This window comes from Heptranchias perlo, chromosome 39, assembly GCF_035084215.1.
Source record: "Heptranchias perlo isolate sHepPer1 chromosome 39, sHepPer1.hap1, whole genome shotgun sequence".
NCBI classification, from domain to species: Eukaryota; Metazoa; Chordata; class Chondrichthyes; order Hexanchiformes; family Hexanchidae; genus Heptranchias; species Heptranchias perlo.
Genome location: NC_090363.1, coordinates 5,506,610 through 5,525,312, shown reverse-complemented (window position 1 = coordinate 5,525,312; position 18,703 = coordinate 5,506,610). Strand labels below are relative to the sequence as shown.

General features: G+C 48.0%; 1 protein-coding gene across 6 annotated transcripts in view; it reads right to left on the bottom strand.

The window, feature by feature from the left end:
* Positions 1 to 7,562: 7,562 nt before the first annotated feature.
* The window catches only part of csnk2b (casein kinase 2, beta polypeptide), a 33,093-nt gene continuing 21,952 nt past the window's right edge, over positions 7,563 to 18,703 (bottom strand). For 5 of the 6 annotated variants that reach the window (XM_067973951.1, XM_067973955.1, XM_067973953.1 and 2 more), the window contains 4 exons: positions 16,235 to 16,310; positions 13,727 to 13,916; positions 11,051 to 11,152; positions 8,801 to 8,888 (listed from right to left, as the gene is read on the bottom strand). In XM_067973951.1, the coding sequence (XP_067830052.1) occupies positions 11,053 to 11,152; positions 13,727 to 13,916; positions 16,235 to 16,310 (366 nt within the window). In that variant the 3' untranslated portion in view covers positions 8,801 to 8,888; positions 11,051 to 11,052. Of the gene's footprint in view, positions 8,889 to 11,050; positions 11,153 to 13,726; positions 13,917 to 16,234; positions 16,311 to 18,703 lie in introns of all 6 variants that reach the window. The other variant, XM_067973952.1, reaches the window with a different exon arrangement.

Genomic DNA, 18,703 nt, shown 5'->3' with positions numbered 1-18,703 from the left:
TTCTAATCTCGCTCCTGAAAGGTCTGGCTCTAATTTTTAGACTGTGCCCCCTACTCCTAGAATCCCCAACCAGCGGAAATAGTTTCTCTCTATCCACCCTATCCGTTCCCCTTAATATCTTATAAACTTCGATCAGATCACCCCTTAACCTTCGAAACTCCAGAGAATACAACCCCAATTTGTGTAATCTCTCCTCGTAACTTAACCCTTGAAGTCCGGGTATCATTCTAGTAAACCTACGCTGCACTCCCTCCAAGGCCAATATGTCCTTCCGAAGGTGCGGTGCCCAGAACTGCTCACGGTACTCCAGGTGCGGTCTAACCAGGGTTTTGTATAGCTGCAGCATAACTTCTGCCCCCTTGTACTCTGGTCCTCTAGATATAAAGGCCAGCATTCCATTAGCCTTCTTGATCATTTTCTGCACCTGTTCATGACACTTCAATTATCTATGTACCTGTACCCCTAAGTCCCTTTGGACATCCACTGTTTTTAACTTTTTACCATTTAGAAAGTACCCTGTTCTATCCTTTTTTGATCCAAAGTGGATGACCTCACATTTGTCTACATTGAATTCCATTTGTCACAGTTTTGCCCATTCACCTAATCTATCAGGGCAGAAGGATGAAATGATAAATGAATGCAATGAAATATACTGTATCTGTAACTGGATAGACTATAAAGCGATCAGGCACCCTAGACCAATGAGCTGTATGTACAATGTATGATGTGTAACTGCATTGATTGTACTGGGACAGTTTGAATTGTACTGTATGTACTGTTGCAAATTGTATGACCTGTATTGCATTGTATGTACCTTTACAAATTTTATGAATAAAGTACATTTTGTAATATAGAAAAGGGGAGGAGACTGTCACAGAGGGAGGTGGGGGTCTGGAACTCACTACCTGAAAGGGTGGTAGAGGCAGAAACCCTCATTATATTTAAAAAATACTTGGATGTGCACTTGAAGTGCCAAAACCTACAAGGCTACAGACCAAGTTCGAGAAAGTAGGATTAGCTCTTTTTCAACCGGCACAGACATGATGGTCTCCTTCTGTTCCGTAAATCTTTCGATGTTTCTAACCTTTACCCATACCATTTTGGCACTATATAAATGCAAGTTGTGGTTTACAACCAATGGGCTACACTGAGTTTTTGTACTCCCATTATGGGACTTCAGCCACCGAGAGTGCATTTCAGGAACTTGGGCCTGTGCTTCCCACTACAACCAATCCGTATAAATTAACTGCACTTTTGTAAAATTGTCCCTTTTTTCAAAAAAAAAGCTTCAAGCCTGCAGTTCCACCAACCTCCAAAAGATGGAGCACTTGCATACACAAGTGGAAGTGGGGCCTAAACTCAGCTTTGCGTGTTAATATTTGAATGAATCTGTGTGTAAGTTGCTTTAAAAGGAGCAGAGGCCTCAGCAAGATCAGTTTGTGGTTATGTGGTACATAACAGGAAGGCCCCAATTCAATATACTGTCCTGTGGTTTCATCTCGGACAGCACGGCACTGGGAATGTTCACTAATGTCCTTTAGGGAAGGAAGCCTGCCGCCCTTACCCGGTCTGGCCTATATGTGACTCCAGACCCACAGCAATGTGGTTGATTCTTAATTGCCCTCTGAAATGGCCTAGCAAGCCACTCAGTTATAAAATCTCGCTACGAAAAGTCATAATAAGAATAAAACCGGACGGACCACCCGGCATCGGACCACTAGGCACCGGACACGACAACGGCAAAACACCAAGCCCAGTCGACCCTGCAAGGTCCTCCTTACGAACATCTGGGGACTTGTGCCAAAATTGGGAGAGCTGTCCCACAGACTAGTCAAGCAATAGCCTGACATAGCCATACTCACAGAATCATATCTTTCAGCCAACGTCCCAGACTCTTCCATCACCATCCCTGGGTATGTCCTGTCCCACCGGCAGGACAGACCCACCAGAGGTGGCGGTACAGTGATATACAGTCAGGAGGGAGTGGCCCTGGGAGTCCTCAACATTGACTCTGGACCCCATGAAATCTCATGGCATCAGGTCAAACATGGGCAAGGAAACCTCCTGCTGATTACCACCTACTGTCCTCCCTCAGCTGATGAATCAGTCCTCCTCCATGTTGAACACCACTTGGAGGAAGCACTGAGGGTAGCAAGGGCACAAAATGTACTCTGTGTGGGGGACTTCAATGTCCATCACCAAGAGTGGCTTGGTAGCACCACTACTGACCGAGCTGGCCGAGTCCTGAAGGACATAGCTGCGAGACTGGGCTTGCGGCAGGTGGTGAGCGAACCAACACGAGGGAAAAACTTACTTGACCTCGTCCTCACCAATCTACCTGTCGCAAATGCATCTGTCCATGATAGTATTGGTAGGAGTGACCACCGCACAGTCCTCGTGGAGATGAAATCCCGTCTTCGCACTGAGGACACCATCCAACGTGTTGTGTGGCACTACCACCGTGCTAAATGGGATAGATTCAGAACAGATCTAGCAGCTCAAAACTGGGCATCCATGAGGCGCTGTGGGCCATCAGCAGCAGCAGAATTGTATTCCAGCACAATCTGTAACCTCATGGCCCGGCATATTCCTCACTCTACCATTACCAACAAGCCAGGGGATCAACCCTGGTTCAATGAGGAGTGTAGAAGAGCATGCCAGGAGCAGCACCAGGCGTACCTAAAAATGAGGTGCCAACCTGGTGAAGCTACAACTCAGGACTACATGCATGCTAAACAGCGGAAGCAACATGCTATAGACAGAGCTAAGCGATTCCACAACCAACGGATCAGATCAAAGCTCTGCAGTCCTGCCACATCCAGTCGTGAATGGTGGTGGACAATTAAACAACTAACGGGAGGAGGAGGCTCTGCAAACATCCCCATTCTCAATGATGGCGGAGTCCAGCACGTGAGTGCAAAAGACAAGGCTGAAGCGTTTGCAACCATCTTCAGCCAGAAGTGCCGAGTGGATGATCCATCTCAGCCTCCTCCCGATATCCCCACCATCACGGAAGCCAGTCTTCGGCCAATTCGATTCACTCCACGTGATATCAAGAAACGGCTGAGTGCACTGGATACAGCAAAGGCTATGGGCCCCGACAACATCCCAGCTGTAGTGCTGAAGACTTGTGCTCCAGAACTAGCTGCGCCTCTAGCCAAGCTGTTCCAGTACAGCTACAACACTGGCATCCACCCGACAATGTGGAAAATTGTCCAGGTATGTCCTGTCCACAAAAAGCAGGACAAATCCAATCCGGCCAATTACCGCCCCATCAGTCTACTCTCGATCATCAGCAAAGTGATGGAAGGTGTCGTCGACAGTGCTATCAAGCGGCACTTACTCACCAATAACCTACTCACCAATGCTCAGTTTGGGTTCCGCCAGGACCACTCGGCTCCAGACCTCATTACAGCCTTGGTCCAAACATGGACAAAAGAGCTGAATTCCAGAGGTGAGGTGAGAGTGACTGCCCTTGACATCAAGGCAGCATTTGACCGAGTGTGGCACCAAGGAGCCCTAGTAAAATTGAAGTCAATGGGAATCAGGGGGAAAACTCTCCAGTGGCTGGAGTCATACCTAGCACAAAGGAAGATGGTAGTGGTTGTTGGAGGCCAATCATCTCAGCCCCAGGACATTGCTGCAGGAGTTCCTCAGGGCAGTGTCCAAGGCCCAACCATCTTCAGCTGCTTCATCAATGACCTTCCCTCCATCATAAGGTCAGAAATGGGGATGTTCGCTGATGACTGCACAGTGTTCAGTTCCATTCGCAACCCCTCAGATAATGAAGCAGTCCGAGCCTGCATGCAGCAAGACCTGGACAACATCCAGGCTTGGGCTGATAAGTGGCAAGTAACATTCGCGCCAGATAAGTGCCAGGCAATGACCATCTCCAACAAGAGAGAGTCTAACCACCTCCCCTTGACATTCAATGGCATTACCATCGCCGAATCCCCCACCGTCAACATCCTGGGGGGGGTCACCATTGACCAGAAACTTAACTGGACCAGCCATATAAATACCGTGGCTACGAGAGCAGGTCAGAGGCTGGGTATTCTGCGGCGAGTGACTCACCTCCTGACTCCCCAAAGCCTTTCCACCATCTACAAGGCACAAGTCAGGAGTGTGATGGAATACTCTCCACTTGCCTGGATGAGTGCAGCTCCAACAACACTCAAGAAGCTCGACACCATCCAAGATAAAGCAGCCCGCTTGATTGGCACCCCATCCACCACCCTAAACATTCACTCCCTTCACCACCGGCGCACTGTGGCTGCAGTGTGCACCATCCACAGGATGCACTGCAGCAACTCGCCAAGGCTTCTTCGACAGCACCTCCCAAACCCGCAACCTCTACCACCTAGAAGGACAAGGGCAGCAGGCGCATGGGAACAACACCACCTGCACGTTCCCCTCCAAGTCACACACCATCCCGACTTGGAAATATATCGCCGTTCCTTCATTGTCGCTGGGTCAAAATCCTGGAACTCCCTTCCTAACAGCACTGTGGGAGAACCGTCACCACACGGACTGCAGCGGTTCAAGAAGGCGGCTCACCACCACCTTCTCGAGGGCAATTAGGGATGGGCAATAAATGCCGGCCTTGCCAGCGACGCCCACATCCCATGAACGAATAAAAAAAAACTTCCACGGGTTGGGGATGGGGATGGGAATGGGGAGGTGAGGGGACGGGTAGAGGAGAGAAGGGTGAGGGGAGATTGGCGAAGGAACAAATAAAGTATTTCAAATGTCTGTGGTGCAATTAGGGATCCGGAGTGCTTCTCGACTGCTACACATTTTGTGGAATGAACGAACTCCCGACTGGAATTTTGCTTGGTTCTCCTACTGCATTTTCTTTTCGCGTTTAAAAAAAATAAATTCATGATTTTACCAATTAAATCTTTGAGAGTTTATCCATCAACTCATAAAAAAGCCCGATCATGTTTTTTTTCAAAATTAGAGGTAATTTTCTGAGTGCACACTGACCGTGGTGACCCTCTCCTGCCACTTCACCCAGAATTTTCCAATAGGTAGTAGATTTCCACCTCTGGTGTACGCCCCAAATATTACCACCTATATTCTTTCTTACTTTGCTCTCTCCATTTTTGTTTTTCTTATTTTTCTTTCCCTCACTAATTTTCTCTGGAAATTCTCTCTCCCTTCCTCTCCTGAACATGTTGACTCTTTGGTTTTATAGACAGTAATCACTCTCCAGAACCGTACCCAAACAGGCATTTATTCATGTGCCAACCTCAAAAGAGGGTTACGAGCAACTTTCAGGCACTGCTCCTAAATTTGTCCTGGATAACATTTACCCTTTTATCAGCTGACAAATAGGAACAAGGGGAGAGACCCTGCTTTCGTCAAAAGAAGCGGCCAAACGGGACAGCGACCAGTCACACACGCAGCACGTTCCGGGTTCAGGAACCCAGGAGCAGTAACACCCAGCTCCAGGGAACCGGGAGCAGCGACGTGCCCAGTGCACCCCGACTCTAGGACATCAGAAGCGATAAGGAGAGCGATGTACCCCAATTCCAGGACACTGGGAGCAGCGACGCGCCCAGTGCACCCCGACTCTAGGACATCGGGAGTAGCAACACAAAGACCAAGGGTTCCCCAACTCCGGGACACCGAGAGCAGCAACGCGGAGAGCGAGGTTCCCCAACTCCGGGCAACCAGGAGCAGCACAACAGTCACGGGATGATCACGCCACGAGACTTCGACAGCGACCCCTGAACAGATACTTCTCCCGAGGGAGGACAGACCTCATACCTCAGCCCAAGGACCGTCGAGCAGTTCGTGCACACCACGAAAATGCAGAATCTCCGCGGACCAAGGGATAGAAATGGAGGGTAACTCAGAACCCAGATTGGTGTAATTGTAGGACATTAATTTTTGTTTTCCAAAAATTTTAAATGGCTTTAAAAATTGCATCAATTAACGTGCGTAGTATTAAAGCGGCTATACAAAGTGCTACGACCCTGGACTACCTGTCCCGGGGTCAAGGGGAACCTGATGTTCTTGCATGAGTGCGGGATCCCGCATCTCAGCAACTACCGGCAGTGGTCACGCACGTGGACCCAGGGGTAGTCGATCTGGCCGGTAGGCAACGATAGTCGTTCCTCAAGCCTGGGGATTCGGCTGCGAGGAGGCCAATTCACCACCACCGAGGTTAAGGAGGTGGTGGGGGGGCCGCCTGCTCATAGCAGATGTTCTGTATAAGAACACCCCAACTCCAACTGATCAATGTGTATGCCCCGGCCCTTAAGAGCGAGTGGCTGGAGGTCTTCCAAGCATGTCCTGATACTGCTGGCGACCTCCAGGTCAGTGGTTCGCGCCGGAGACTTCAACTGCATCATCGATGTGGCTGAACGATCCAGCAAGCCCTACAGAATACTGGACACCACGTGCAAACTCCTGATAGAGGCGGTGAAAGACGCAAAGCTTCGCGAAGTCTTCAGCGACCCCGCAGACGGAGCGCCGTGGAGATACACCAGGTCCAGGCCAGACGGGTCCGTCCGTTCCAGGTTAGACTTTCTATTGGTGTCCCCAACGCTCAAGGTCAGAGCCACCGACGTTCTTCTCTGACCACAGCCTCCTACTGGCTGACTGTCAACCGCAGGAGGACCAGAAGGCTGGCAGGGGGATATGGAAGCTGATCACGAGACTGTTGATCCCGGAGAACATCGAGGAACTAAGGAGGGATTATACAGGTTGAAGGACTGTGAAAGCCCTCTTCAACTCCATGATGCACTGGTGGGAAGCGATCAAGGCCCACATCAAGAGGTTCTTCATCCTCAAAGGGTCCACAAGGTGAGTGATAGAGGGGATTATCCCAGCTCCAGAAAAGCATGCAGGATCTGCTCCAGCTGCGGTCGATGTCAGGGAGGAACTCCGAGAGGTGAAGGGCCAGCAAGCCTCGCTCTTCGCCCCCGATGCCTCAAAGATCATCTCCCGGTCCAGAGTTCGCTATATGGAGCAGGGCGAGAAGCTGCACGGAGAAATCTCTGATCAGCAGCCTGAAGGAGGAAGGCGGCTCGGTGACGTCTTCGCAGCTCGACATACTGAGGATCAGCAAGTCCTTTTATGCCAGGCCGTACGACGCAAAGCCCACAGATATCCCAGTCCTCCATCACAGAGGTCTTAGGGGGCAATGAGCGGGAGAGCATGGATCGGCCGCTGATTTTGGACGAGCTGACAAAGGCTGTCCGGTTCTTCGTGAAAAGTAGATCCCCTGGAAGCGATGGCTGTCTGGTTGAGTTGTACCCGGCTCTGTGGGACTGATAGACCCAGGCCTGCTGTAAGTGTACGGGGGGATGCTTCTGGCAGGCAGCATGTCAGAATCCAAGGGGAAAGGCATCATCACCCTCATCTACAAGCAGAAGGGGGAGAGGTGGCCAATTTTTAACATAGTTTTGACCAGGCTCTTGAAGTTGCTTGGAGCTGGAGATGGTAGGCCATGGGGTGGATATTGAAATCGTACAGCCTATGGGGAGCTAACAAGAGCTGATATCTGAATTGGGACTTCCTTCCAACAGGAATGGTGCATTGAAACTCATCACTTCAATCAAGTATGTGTTTATTCAGAAATAAACATTAGTAACAATCCCTAAACCAATTGAACATGTTTTTTTAAAAAAAACATACACAGGCAGCTTTTACCAAGTCAACATCCTTTATACAATACATACAATGCAGTGAATGACCTCAACTTACCTGGAGTAGAGAGAGGGGACAGAGAGAAACAGAACTGAATACCCATCACTCCGGGCTAGGCGATCAATAAAATTACAGTCACTCATTCACCGAATGAAATGACGGGGTGATCAAAGTGAATGATCAGGATTTCTTCAAAAGTATTAACCACCACGCACACACACACACACACACACACACACACAAACTGTATTTTTTTTAAGACAGAAAAAAAAAATGGCTTCGAGCAACTTTGAGGCTGCAAAACCGGCAGAGCCCAGAGAACATGAGTTACAACTCAAAAGGTTATGACCTCTGCCCTCCCACTGCCCCCATCCATCCCCAAACAATATCACTTGGATTATTCAGACTTAGTACCAATAGGTTATAGAAAAATGGCAGTCAAATGAATACACTTTAAACGTTGTGCGACACATTTTCGCTGTGATGTCCGTAATTCTTCACTTCAAATCGCCCCCCCCCAGCAGCAGCAGACGACACAGGACAGGGCTGTTGGAAGCACCAGTCGTTCAACCTGGTGTTGTCCAGCGCAAAACACTCCCTCTCCCGGACACAGCTCCCCAACCCCACCCGCCCACAAAGTCCGCTGGGCGTTTTGATCACGCGTCAAAAAGTCGACGCAGTGAGAAAGTTTCCTCCGCTCCTGTCGCACTCCAGTGAGATCCCAGTGACAAACACTGCCCCGGACGACCGAGCAGCAGCCTCCAGGTCACTCGAAACCGTCCGTTAACTGTAGGGCCTAAAGACGCGGCTTCCTTTAAATGAAAATAACTACTCCGGCTGACACTTTTTTTTTGACAAAAACATTTAAGTATTTTTTTTCCACTGAAAGAAATCCATTGGCACCAACTTCAGTTCATGACTCTGTAAATGGGACACAATGAGTGAAGGGTGGGGTGGGGTGGGTGGGGAGGGAGGAGGTTGAAAACTTGGAAGAAAAAAACTAAAATTTTTATGGGAGGGGGGCAGGGGAAGAAAGCAGTTTTTTTTTGTTAAAGTGGACACCGTCTACTGCCTTGTGGCACATCTCGCGCCTGCTGACGCGATGTAGTATGTGGACATTTGGAGAGGTGGCCAATTTTTAACGGATAGTTTTGACAGGGCTCTTGAAGTTGCTTGCGGCTTGGAGCTGGAGCTGGTAGGCCATGGGGTGGATCTTGAAACCGTACAGCCTGTTGGGGGGAGGGGGGAGGGAACAAAAAAAAAGTTAATACGCAGAAAGGTTGGAGGAACCGGCAGACTTAGATCATAGAATGATACAGCACAGAAGGAGACCATTCGGCCCACTGTGCCTGTGCCAGCTCTTTCAAAGAGCTATCCAATTAGTCCCGCTCCCCCCTGCTCTTTCCCCATAGTCCTGCAAATGTTTCCCCTTCAAGTATTTATCCAATTCCCTTTTGAAAGTTACTATTGCATCTGCTTCAACCGCCCTTTCAGGCAGTGCGTTCCAGATCATAACTCAGGTAATACAATCTCATCTCCCCACCTGCAACGTTCTTATGTCAAGTATCTTAAATCTCTGGCTACCATCTCTCCTGCCACTGGAAACAGTTTCTCCTTATTTACTCTATCAAAACCCCTTCATAATTTTGAACCCCTCTATTAAATCTCCCCTTAACCTTCTCTGCTCTAGGGAGAACAATCCCAGCTTCTCCAGTCTCTCCACATAACTGAAGTTCCCTGGTATACCGTTCCAGTCAACCTCCTCTACACTCTCTCCAAGGCCTTGACATCCTTCCTGAAGTGTGGAATTGGACACAATACTCCAGCTGAGGGCTAACCAGTGTTTTATAAAGGTTTAGCATAAATTCCTTGCTTTTGTACTCTATGCCTCTATTTATAAAGCCCAGGATAAGGGACATAAGAAATAGGAGCAGGAGTAGGCCCCTCGAGCCCGCTCCGCCATTTAATCAGATCATGGCTGATCTTCGACCTCAACTCCACTTTCCTGCCCGATCCCCATACCCCTTGATTCCCCTAGAATCCAAAAATCTATCGATCTCAGTCTTGAATATACTCAATGACGGATCCCGTATGCTTTTTTTTTTAAAAACAGCCTCATCGACTTGTCCTGCCGCCTTCAAAGAATTGTGCACGTGAACCCCCAGGTCTCTCTGTTCCGACACCTCCTTTAAAATTGTACCATTTAGGTTATGTTTAGATTGCAGACATAAAACTGCGTTCCACAATTCAGTTGCCCGAACATCAAAATCGGGGAAGTGGTTGGCAATACCTAGAAAAGCAAAGCTCTTCTTATGAGGCCCACCCACCGCTACCAGTTCACCAACTAGCCCCAGATGCTGCCTAAAAGGGCACCAAAACCCCTTTAAATGTTGTGGCTCTCTCTGCACTCCAGATTTGAGCTTGTTCGGCCAGATCGAAAGCATCGGCAGAATCTTAAGCAATAGCTACGCGCATGGAAATCTGTGCATGTGCAGTTTAACTTTTGAGATTCCAGCCACAGACCTTGCCCAACATGATGGGAGGGCACGGGGACCAGGACGGGGGCGGGGGGGGAGGTGATTTCCCTTGTAGCCAGCAACAGGTGGGGGCTTAAAGTGTCACAGGCTCTTGGCACAGCACAAAATGGTGGCAATTTACACTGGCTGCTTTGTGGCTTACAAAAGGGTGGATTTACAAGGGGGATGCTTCGGTTTGTATGGAGTCTTGGTTCGACCCTTTCCGGAGTACTGCGCTCAATTCTGGGCAGGAAAGATATACGGCCTTGGAGGGGGTGCAGCGCAGATTCACCAGAATGAGATCGGGGCTCAGATGGTTAAATTACGAGGACAGGTTGCATAAAATTGGCTTGTATTCCCTCAAGCATGAGGGGCGATCTGATTGAGGTGTTTAAAGTGTTAAAAGGATTCGACAGGGTAGATAGAGAGAAACTATTTCCTCCGGTTGGGGAAGTCAAGAACAAGGGGGCATAGTCTTCAAATTAGTGTCATGCCATTTAGGAGAGAAATCAGGAGGCACCTCTTCCACACAAAGGGCAGCAGAAATCTGGAATTCCCTTCCCCATTAGGCTGTGGATGCTGGGGGGCAATTGGAGCTTTCAAGATTGAGATTGGCAGATTTTAGCTAGGTATGGGTATCAATGGATATGGAGCTAAGACGGGTAAATGGAGTTGAGGTTCAGATCCAGCCATGATCTCATTGAATGGCGGATAGGCTCGAGAGGCTGAATGGCCTCCCCCTGTTCCTATGTTAATCAACGTTATGGTTCAGCACTGGGGGTGGGAACACCTTCCCATCTCCGGCATCCAGTGTCCAGCACTCCCACAACAGACACAGGGCTGTTGGATACACGGTGAAGCTGCCTCAGACTAACCTTCAGAAGAGTGGCTCCCACTGTCCCATTGCGACATTTTTTCCCTTCTCCAGACCAATGCCCATTGGATTGAACTGTATCAAACTCATTTCACATACGATGCTTAGGAAAAGAGAGAGGAGGCTTTCAGCCCATCAGTCTAGTCTGGATTCCAAGACGGTTCTCAGGGGTAAAAGCGCTAACCCACTCTCACCCAGTTCTCCAAACTGCAGCTCGCGTGTGCTTAGCGAAAAAAGTTGAGAGATGGAAATACTCGGGGAGACAAAACAGGCTGCAATCCCACCCATTAAATAGGGTGTACACGCCACGTTCAGCACATGTGCTGAGGCAACTCTCCTGTGACTTTAACAGAGGTCGGCATCTTAATTCACTGTGGTAAACCTCTGAACTACTAGTTTACTTCTACATTGTTTGAGCTGGTAAGTAGAGACTTAAAACAGCAAGTCTTATTTTAGCAGCTAATCAAGGTTAGACCACTCAGTAACTTCAAAGTGTCATACAGCACAGGAGGAGGCCATTCGGCCCATTGTGCCTGTGCTGGCTCTTTGGTAGAGCTATCCGAATTAGTCCCACTCCCCCCTGCTCTTTCCCCATAGCCCTGTAATTTTTTTCCCTTCAAGTATTTATCCAATTCCCTTTTGAAAGTTATTATTGAATCTGCTTCCACCACTCTTTCAGGCAGTGCATTCCAGATCATAACTCGCTGCGTAAAGAAATGTTGCCTCATGTCGCCTCTGGTTCTTTCGCTAATCACCTTAAATCTGTGTCCTCTGATTACCGACCTGTCTGCCACTGGAAACAGTTTCTCCTTATTTATTCCATCAAAACTGTTCATGATCTTGAACACCTCTATCAAATCTCCCCTTAACCTTCTCTGCTCTAAGGAGAATAACCCCAGCTTCTCCAGTCTCTCCACATAACTGAAGTCCTTCATCCCTGGTACCATTCTAGTAAATCTCCTCTGCACCCTCTCTAAGGCCTTGACAGCTTTCCTAAAGTGTGGTGCCCAGAATTAAACACAATACTCCAGGCTAAAGCCAAACCAGTGTTTTATAAAGATTTAGCATAACTTCCTTGCTTTTGTACCCAATGACTATTCATAACGCCAGAGATCCCCAATGCTTTTTTTTTTAAAAACAGCCTTCTCAACTTGTCCTACCACCTTCAAAGATTTGTGTACGCCCAGGTCTCTCTGTTCCTGCACCCCCTTTAAAGTTGTACCATTTAGTTTTTATTGCCTCTCCTCAATCTTCCGACAAAAATGCATCACTTCACACTTCTCCACATTAAATTTCATCTGCCATGTGGCGGCCCATTTCACCAGTCTGTTCATGTCCTCCTGAAGTCTGCTACATTTCTAAGTTTCATGTTACCTGCAAACTTTGATCTTATACCCTCCATAGGGTCATTACTATATATCAAAAAGAGCAGTGGTCCCAATACTGACCCCTGGGGAACAACACTGTATACTTCCCTCCAGTCTGAAAAACAACCGTTCACCCATACTCTTTGCTTTCTGTCCATGCTGATTTTCATTTATTATCCCATACTTTTCCAAGTGCCAATTCATTTTGTCCTGGATTATTTTCTCCAAAAGTATCCTTACCACCGACGTTAGGCTGACTGGCCTGTAATTGCCGGGTTTATCACTCTCCCTTTTTTGAACAGGGGGTGTAATATTTGCAATCCTCCAGTCCTCCGGCACCACCCCCATATTTGAGGGGGATTGGAAGATTGTGGCCAGAGCCTCCGCAATTTCCACCCTTACTTCCCTCAGTAACCTAGGATGCATCCGATCCAGACCAGGTGACTTTTCTACTTTGAGTACTGTCAATCTTTTAAGTTGCTCCTCTTTATTTTTATCCTATCCAATATCACTACTACTGCCTCCTTTACTGCTACAATGGCAGCACTTCTCTAGTGAAGACCAATGCAAAGAATTCATTTAGTATCTCAGCCACGTCCTCTGCCTCCACAAGATGATCTCCTTTTTTGTCCCTAATTGGCTCCACCCTTCCTTTGACTACCCTTTTACTATTGTTTATAAAAAGTTTTGAGTTCTCTTATGTTAGCCGCTAATCTATTCCCATACTCTCTCTGTCTCATTTCCTTTTTTAGATCTCCTCTGTACTTTCTATATTCAGCTTGGTTCTTTACTGTATTATGAATTTAACCTTTATCTGTTTCATTTTAATTTCTAGATCTTTAGTCATCCAGGGAGCTCTAGCTTTGGATGCCCTTCCTTTCCCCATTGTAGGAATGCGTCTACTCTGTACCCGAACCAGCTCCTCCTTGAAGGCCTCTCATTGTTCAGTTACTGTTTTGCCTAACAATTTCTGATTCCAATCCACCTGGGCAAGATCCCTTTTAAACTCAACTGCAGGTGGGCTCATTTCATTAAGTATTTTTACGCTCGAGCATCTGGTGCGTTAATCATCGAATCATATGGCACAGGAGGCTATTCGGCCCATCGTGCCTGTGCTGGCTCTTGGAAAGAGCTACCCCAATTAGTCTCACTCCCCTGCCCTTTCTCCCACAGCTCTGCAAATTTTTCCCCTTCAAGTATTGAAGTTAGAGAGGAAGACTGCAGTTCTGTTTTCTCCGCCAGACGCCATGGCTACACAACAAGTCTCGACTGTGCTCTGGGTGGCCTGCAGCCCCCTCCCACCCCCTTACCTTGGAACGAACTGGTTCGCTGGCCTCTTGGGCCTGTACTCTGGATGGACCATGAACAGCATGTGGGGGAAGCCTGTGCCGAAGTAAGCTCCATCCGTGTGGTGGTGCCGTGAGGACTTTGGCGTGTACACATCCATGCACTTGGGGCAATACAGTTTCACCATGGCCTCACCGGGAATATCAGACAGACCTGGGGACGGGCGGAGTGGAAGAGAGGGGTCGGGGAGAAAGGGAGAAGAGTTTAAAAAAAAGGGGAAGAGATCAGAAGACAGCTACCGACACCAGAACGGGTAAAACTAGTTACCTCGGGTTTCAGCTCGTCAAATTCTTTTCGGAAACACCAGAGAACTTTGATTATCAATTATTACCGTCGTGACCTGGTTTGTCACCAATGGTTCGGCAGAGGTTTACGGCAGGACGAGGGGGATTTCCACCCTCCGCCACCTCCTCCTCCTCCTCCTCCTCGAGGGCACGGACTCATGCTGGGGTACAGCATCACCCGCACACCCCCACCCCCCCCATTAAGTACCTCTCCACGTGCGTTCCTTCGCTCACTAGTCTAGGCCGTGTTGGCAGTTGGGCTGAGTCTCGTCCTCGCACACTGCCCTAATAGGAGTGAGCGAATAGTGGGGAGAATACTACAGGTAGCCACAGCGCCGGGGGAAAAAACCCCAGCAGGGCTCTCGCTCCCGATTATAATCCGACTCCTCCTGGTGGAAAACACACGCGTCAAGGTGTGACCGTCAGGCGTGGACGGAGGGGAGGGGGCGTCAGGCTCAGCTATCCACCAACAAATAGTCTGCAGCACTACCTGGGTTATGCCCGAAGGACAGGGCAGTTCAGCAAACATACCGCACACTAGCACCAGTCACCCAACAGCTGCTGCAATGGCTGGGTAGGTGCGTTGGGAAAGGGTAAAGAGGAAGGGGAAAGAGGAAGACAGCAGTCCACGTACAAATTCTGCAATTGCAGCCTCCCATGGCGGCAACTGATAAACTTAACACCTGGTTTGGTGTTATAAAGTACGAGCAGTGACGCAACCTATTGCTCCCGGGCTGAATCCAGGTTCCCTCTAGTCGGGAGAATGCCATGCCATTTTTCTTACTCAGAGCAGAAACTGGGCCTCAACCCAGTGGCGTCCCCTTTGCGCTGTTTGAGTGGGTTGCCGGTTAACAGAAAATTAACCTGGGCACATGGTGCGACTGCGGGATCTCCTTTAGGGAGTGGAGAGTTTGTCTGTACCCACCGAGGACGAGCTGCTCAAACGGAGCAGCATTTGAATCCTAATTGTGCAGCCAGATGCCCCGCAGACAAGACACCCCTCCACACACATTGATGCTGCTCTTTTATGACTCAGATAATTACTGTGGGAGTGCAGGTAATGAATTTAGTGGCCAACTTCACAGCAGTGTTGGCAAAGAATTGGCAGCATTGCAGGTAAAAAGAGGGAAAATACATGAACAAAAAACCCCCCCACAATGGTTCAGTTTAGTGCACCATCTGGACATCATACTGAACCACAAACACAAGGAAGAGCTCAGGCTCCCATCCGCTGTTTGTCTCGAGTTAGCTGATATCGTATCAGGCTGCAAGTTAACCACGTTAACTTCCCCAACGTGGCTCAGTGGGTGGCACTCTCTCTCTCGCCTCTGAGTCAGAAGGTTGTGGGTTCAAGTCCCCACTCCAGAGACTTGAGCACAAAAGCCAGGCCGACACTCCCAGTGCCAGTACTGAGGGGATGCTGCACTGTCGGAGGTGATGCTAAACAGACCCCTCAGGCAGAAATAAAAGATTCCACGTCACTTTTTCGAAGAAGAGGAGAGTTTTCCCTGGTGTGCTGGTGGATCTTTATCCCTCAATCAACATTACTGAAAAAGACGATCTGGTCATTATCACGTTGCTGTTTGTGGGATCTTGCTGTGTGCAAATTGGTTGCCGCGTTTCCTACGTTACAACAGTGACTACACTTCAAAAAGTACCTCATTGGCTGTAAAAGGCGGTCTATATAATACAAGTTCTTTCTTTACGGATATAATTTCCTCATCATTCCATAATGAGCAAAACCAAAAACTTTAATCGCAGATGGTCAAAGCAGGGCTTTAAAGTCCTGGGAAGAGTCGGACATAATGGGGTTAATAATGGGGGGATATGGAGCTACGGTGGAGGGAATAAATTCTGTTTGTATCTCAGCACTGCATCAAATCCTGGAGTCCCAAGTCAGGCTGAGAACTGGTTACACAGAGGAAGTAACTCTCCATACCAACAATATACTTCGGCACAAATAGTTCTGTAGACCTCCTCTTTGTCCAAGGGTGAGATTTTCTACACCGCATAGCTCATCAATAATACAGCCAATTATAGGTGAACATACACAGATTCAAAAAAAAAAGTTAATGCTTCCAAAACAGGTTACTGCTACCCAACAATTTTGCAACGGTCCCCTTTATTGCACAGTTGGAATACTAACTTCACCTGTGGAACTTCACTATCTAAGCACTGCACACTTACCAATAGGAAGCATAGGCTGGTTCTCACAGTACACCCGAGGGCAGTAGCCGAAGTCTCCCTGCTGGTACTTCTCCAGCTGAAAACAAGCACACGGGTCCCATTAGGGAACAGCAAGAGGAAGGTGCTATTCACAGGAAAAAGCTACTTACTAAGCCTATTCAATGCTGCAGGGAGTGCAGCGGAGCTACACTCGGAATCCTTCCACTAAACTATGTTAAATTTACGAGGACTGGCTGCATAGACTAGGCTTGTATTCCCTCGAGTATAGAAGATTAAGGGGTAATCTGAGCGAGGTGTTTCAGATGATTAAAGGATACGATAGGGTAGACGGAGAGAAACTATTTCCTCTGGTAGGGGGGATAAAGTCCAGAACAAGGTAGGGCATAGCCTTAAAATTAGAGCTAGGCCATTCAGGGGTGATGTTAGGAAGCATTTCTTCACACAAAGGGTAGTGGAAATCTGGAACTCTCTCCCCCAAAAAGCTGTTGAGGCTGGGGAGTGGGGGGGTCAATCGAAAATTTCAAAACTGAGTGATAGATTTTTGTTAGGCAAAGGGTAATGGAGCCAAGACGGGTAGGTGGAGTCAAGACACAGATCAGCAATGATATAACTGAATGGCAGAACAGGCTCAAGGGGTTGAATGGCCTACTCCCGTTCCTATGATGCTAAATCTCAATGTGGTTGCTTTTTAGTCCTTCTAGAGGCACTAAAATGACATACGCGCGCGTGTACACACACACACACACACACACACACACACACACACACACACACAGTAAGCAGGAGGTCAATAATCAGCTGTAATTCTTCCCATGGACAAGTAGCTTATACCCACTCGAAGACTGACAAAGGATGCCCGATTGCTGCCAGAGCCCGGGTGGAGTTGTACCCCAACGCAAGCCAGCACCTTCGAGAGGGGAGGGCAGAAAATAGGTAACAACAAATTTTTAAAAAAGCAATGGTTGGGTCACTGGTTACTGCTGCATCGGTGGCTTTGGTTAATGGGGACAAATCAGTTACGTATTTACTGCTCCCGACGTGATGGTGGGACGTGTTAGCCATCAGTCACCTGCTACTCTGGGTTAAACGCTGAGAAACAGCAACAAAGGGAACAGCAGCTGCTGCATTTCAGCACCCCTTTAACTGGGAATATCATTGCTTTTTTAAAATTAAATTGAATTGAAGTTTGGGAAATGGCTTGTATCTAAAAAGATTTACAAGGATGGTGCCAGAACTGAGGGGATACAAATATCAGGTAAGGCTCTATTCTCTAGAAAGGAGAAGACTTGAGGGGAGACCTGATAGAGGTCTATAAAATTTTGAAGGGGGGGTCAGAGAAGATGTTCCCACTTGTGGGAGAGTCCAAAACGAGAGGTCATAAATATAAGATAGTCACTAATAAATCCAATAGGGAATTCAGGAGAAACATCTTTACCCAGAGTGGTGAGAATGTGGAACTTGCTACCGCAAGAAGTAGTTGAGGCGAATAGAATAGATGCATATAAGGGGTAGCTAGGTAAGTACATGAGGGAGAAAGGAATAGAAGGATATGGTAATAGGGCGAGATGAAGTAGGGGTGGGGAGGAGGCTCACGTGGAGCATAAACACCGACATAGACTGTTGGGCAGAATGGCCTGTTTCTTTGCTGTAAATTCGATGTAATTCTATATAGGCATTATATTCTGGTCTTTTATTGTGCATTGTCCACTGAGATTGGTGCATAGTATGCAGGCAAGACTGTTCGCCCCTATCCACGTGATCACCAAGGATCGATCTCTGCACCTCACTTGTGACAAAATGGATGTGTTAACATGTACGCGCCCCTAGGTTCAGCGCACAATGGGGTTAACACTAGAGTTCTCATGAAGCAGCTCTTCAGCAAATTCCTTTTGGCAGTCTAAGCATATAATGTGGGAGAGTTTACCACCGCCGATTTGGATTGTGCCTGCCTTAAAGAAATCCAGGGGGTTGGTCAGGCAGGAATTTCCTCATTTTAAAGTCACCCTGACTGTTTTGTTTCCTTAATGGTGGTGGTGGTGGTACAAATAATGCTCAAGATTACTCCTAATAAATCGATTTGGTTTATTCTACATGAAATTGAAGCAGGTCTATTGTTGTCTGTGTCTGTATTGTCACCCTTTTTGAGGGGAGCTGCATTAGCTTGCTTCTACTTACTGGCACTTCCCCTGTGTCCCAGTGACCCCCTCACTATGATTGCCAGTGGCTGGTAAATCTCTTTGTTGACACTCTCAACACACTGGGAAAAGTAAGATTTAATCCAGGGGATGTGTTTCTTTTTAAGCCCTCTCAGCTTGTCTAGCACTTCCACCTCATTTATATTAAAGTCCTGAATTTTGCCTGGGTACTCTTCTTTGGAGGGGGGGGGCGTGCCTTCAGCCATCTAAGCCCTAAACTCTGGAATTCCCTCCCTAAACCACTCTCTCCTCCTCTACATCGCTTCTTAATTCC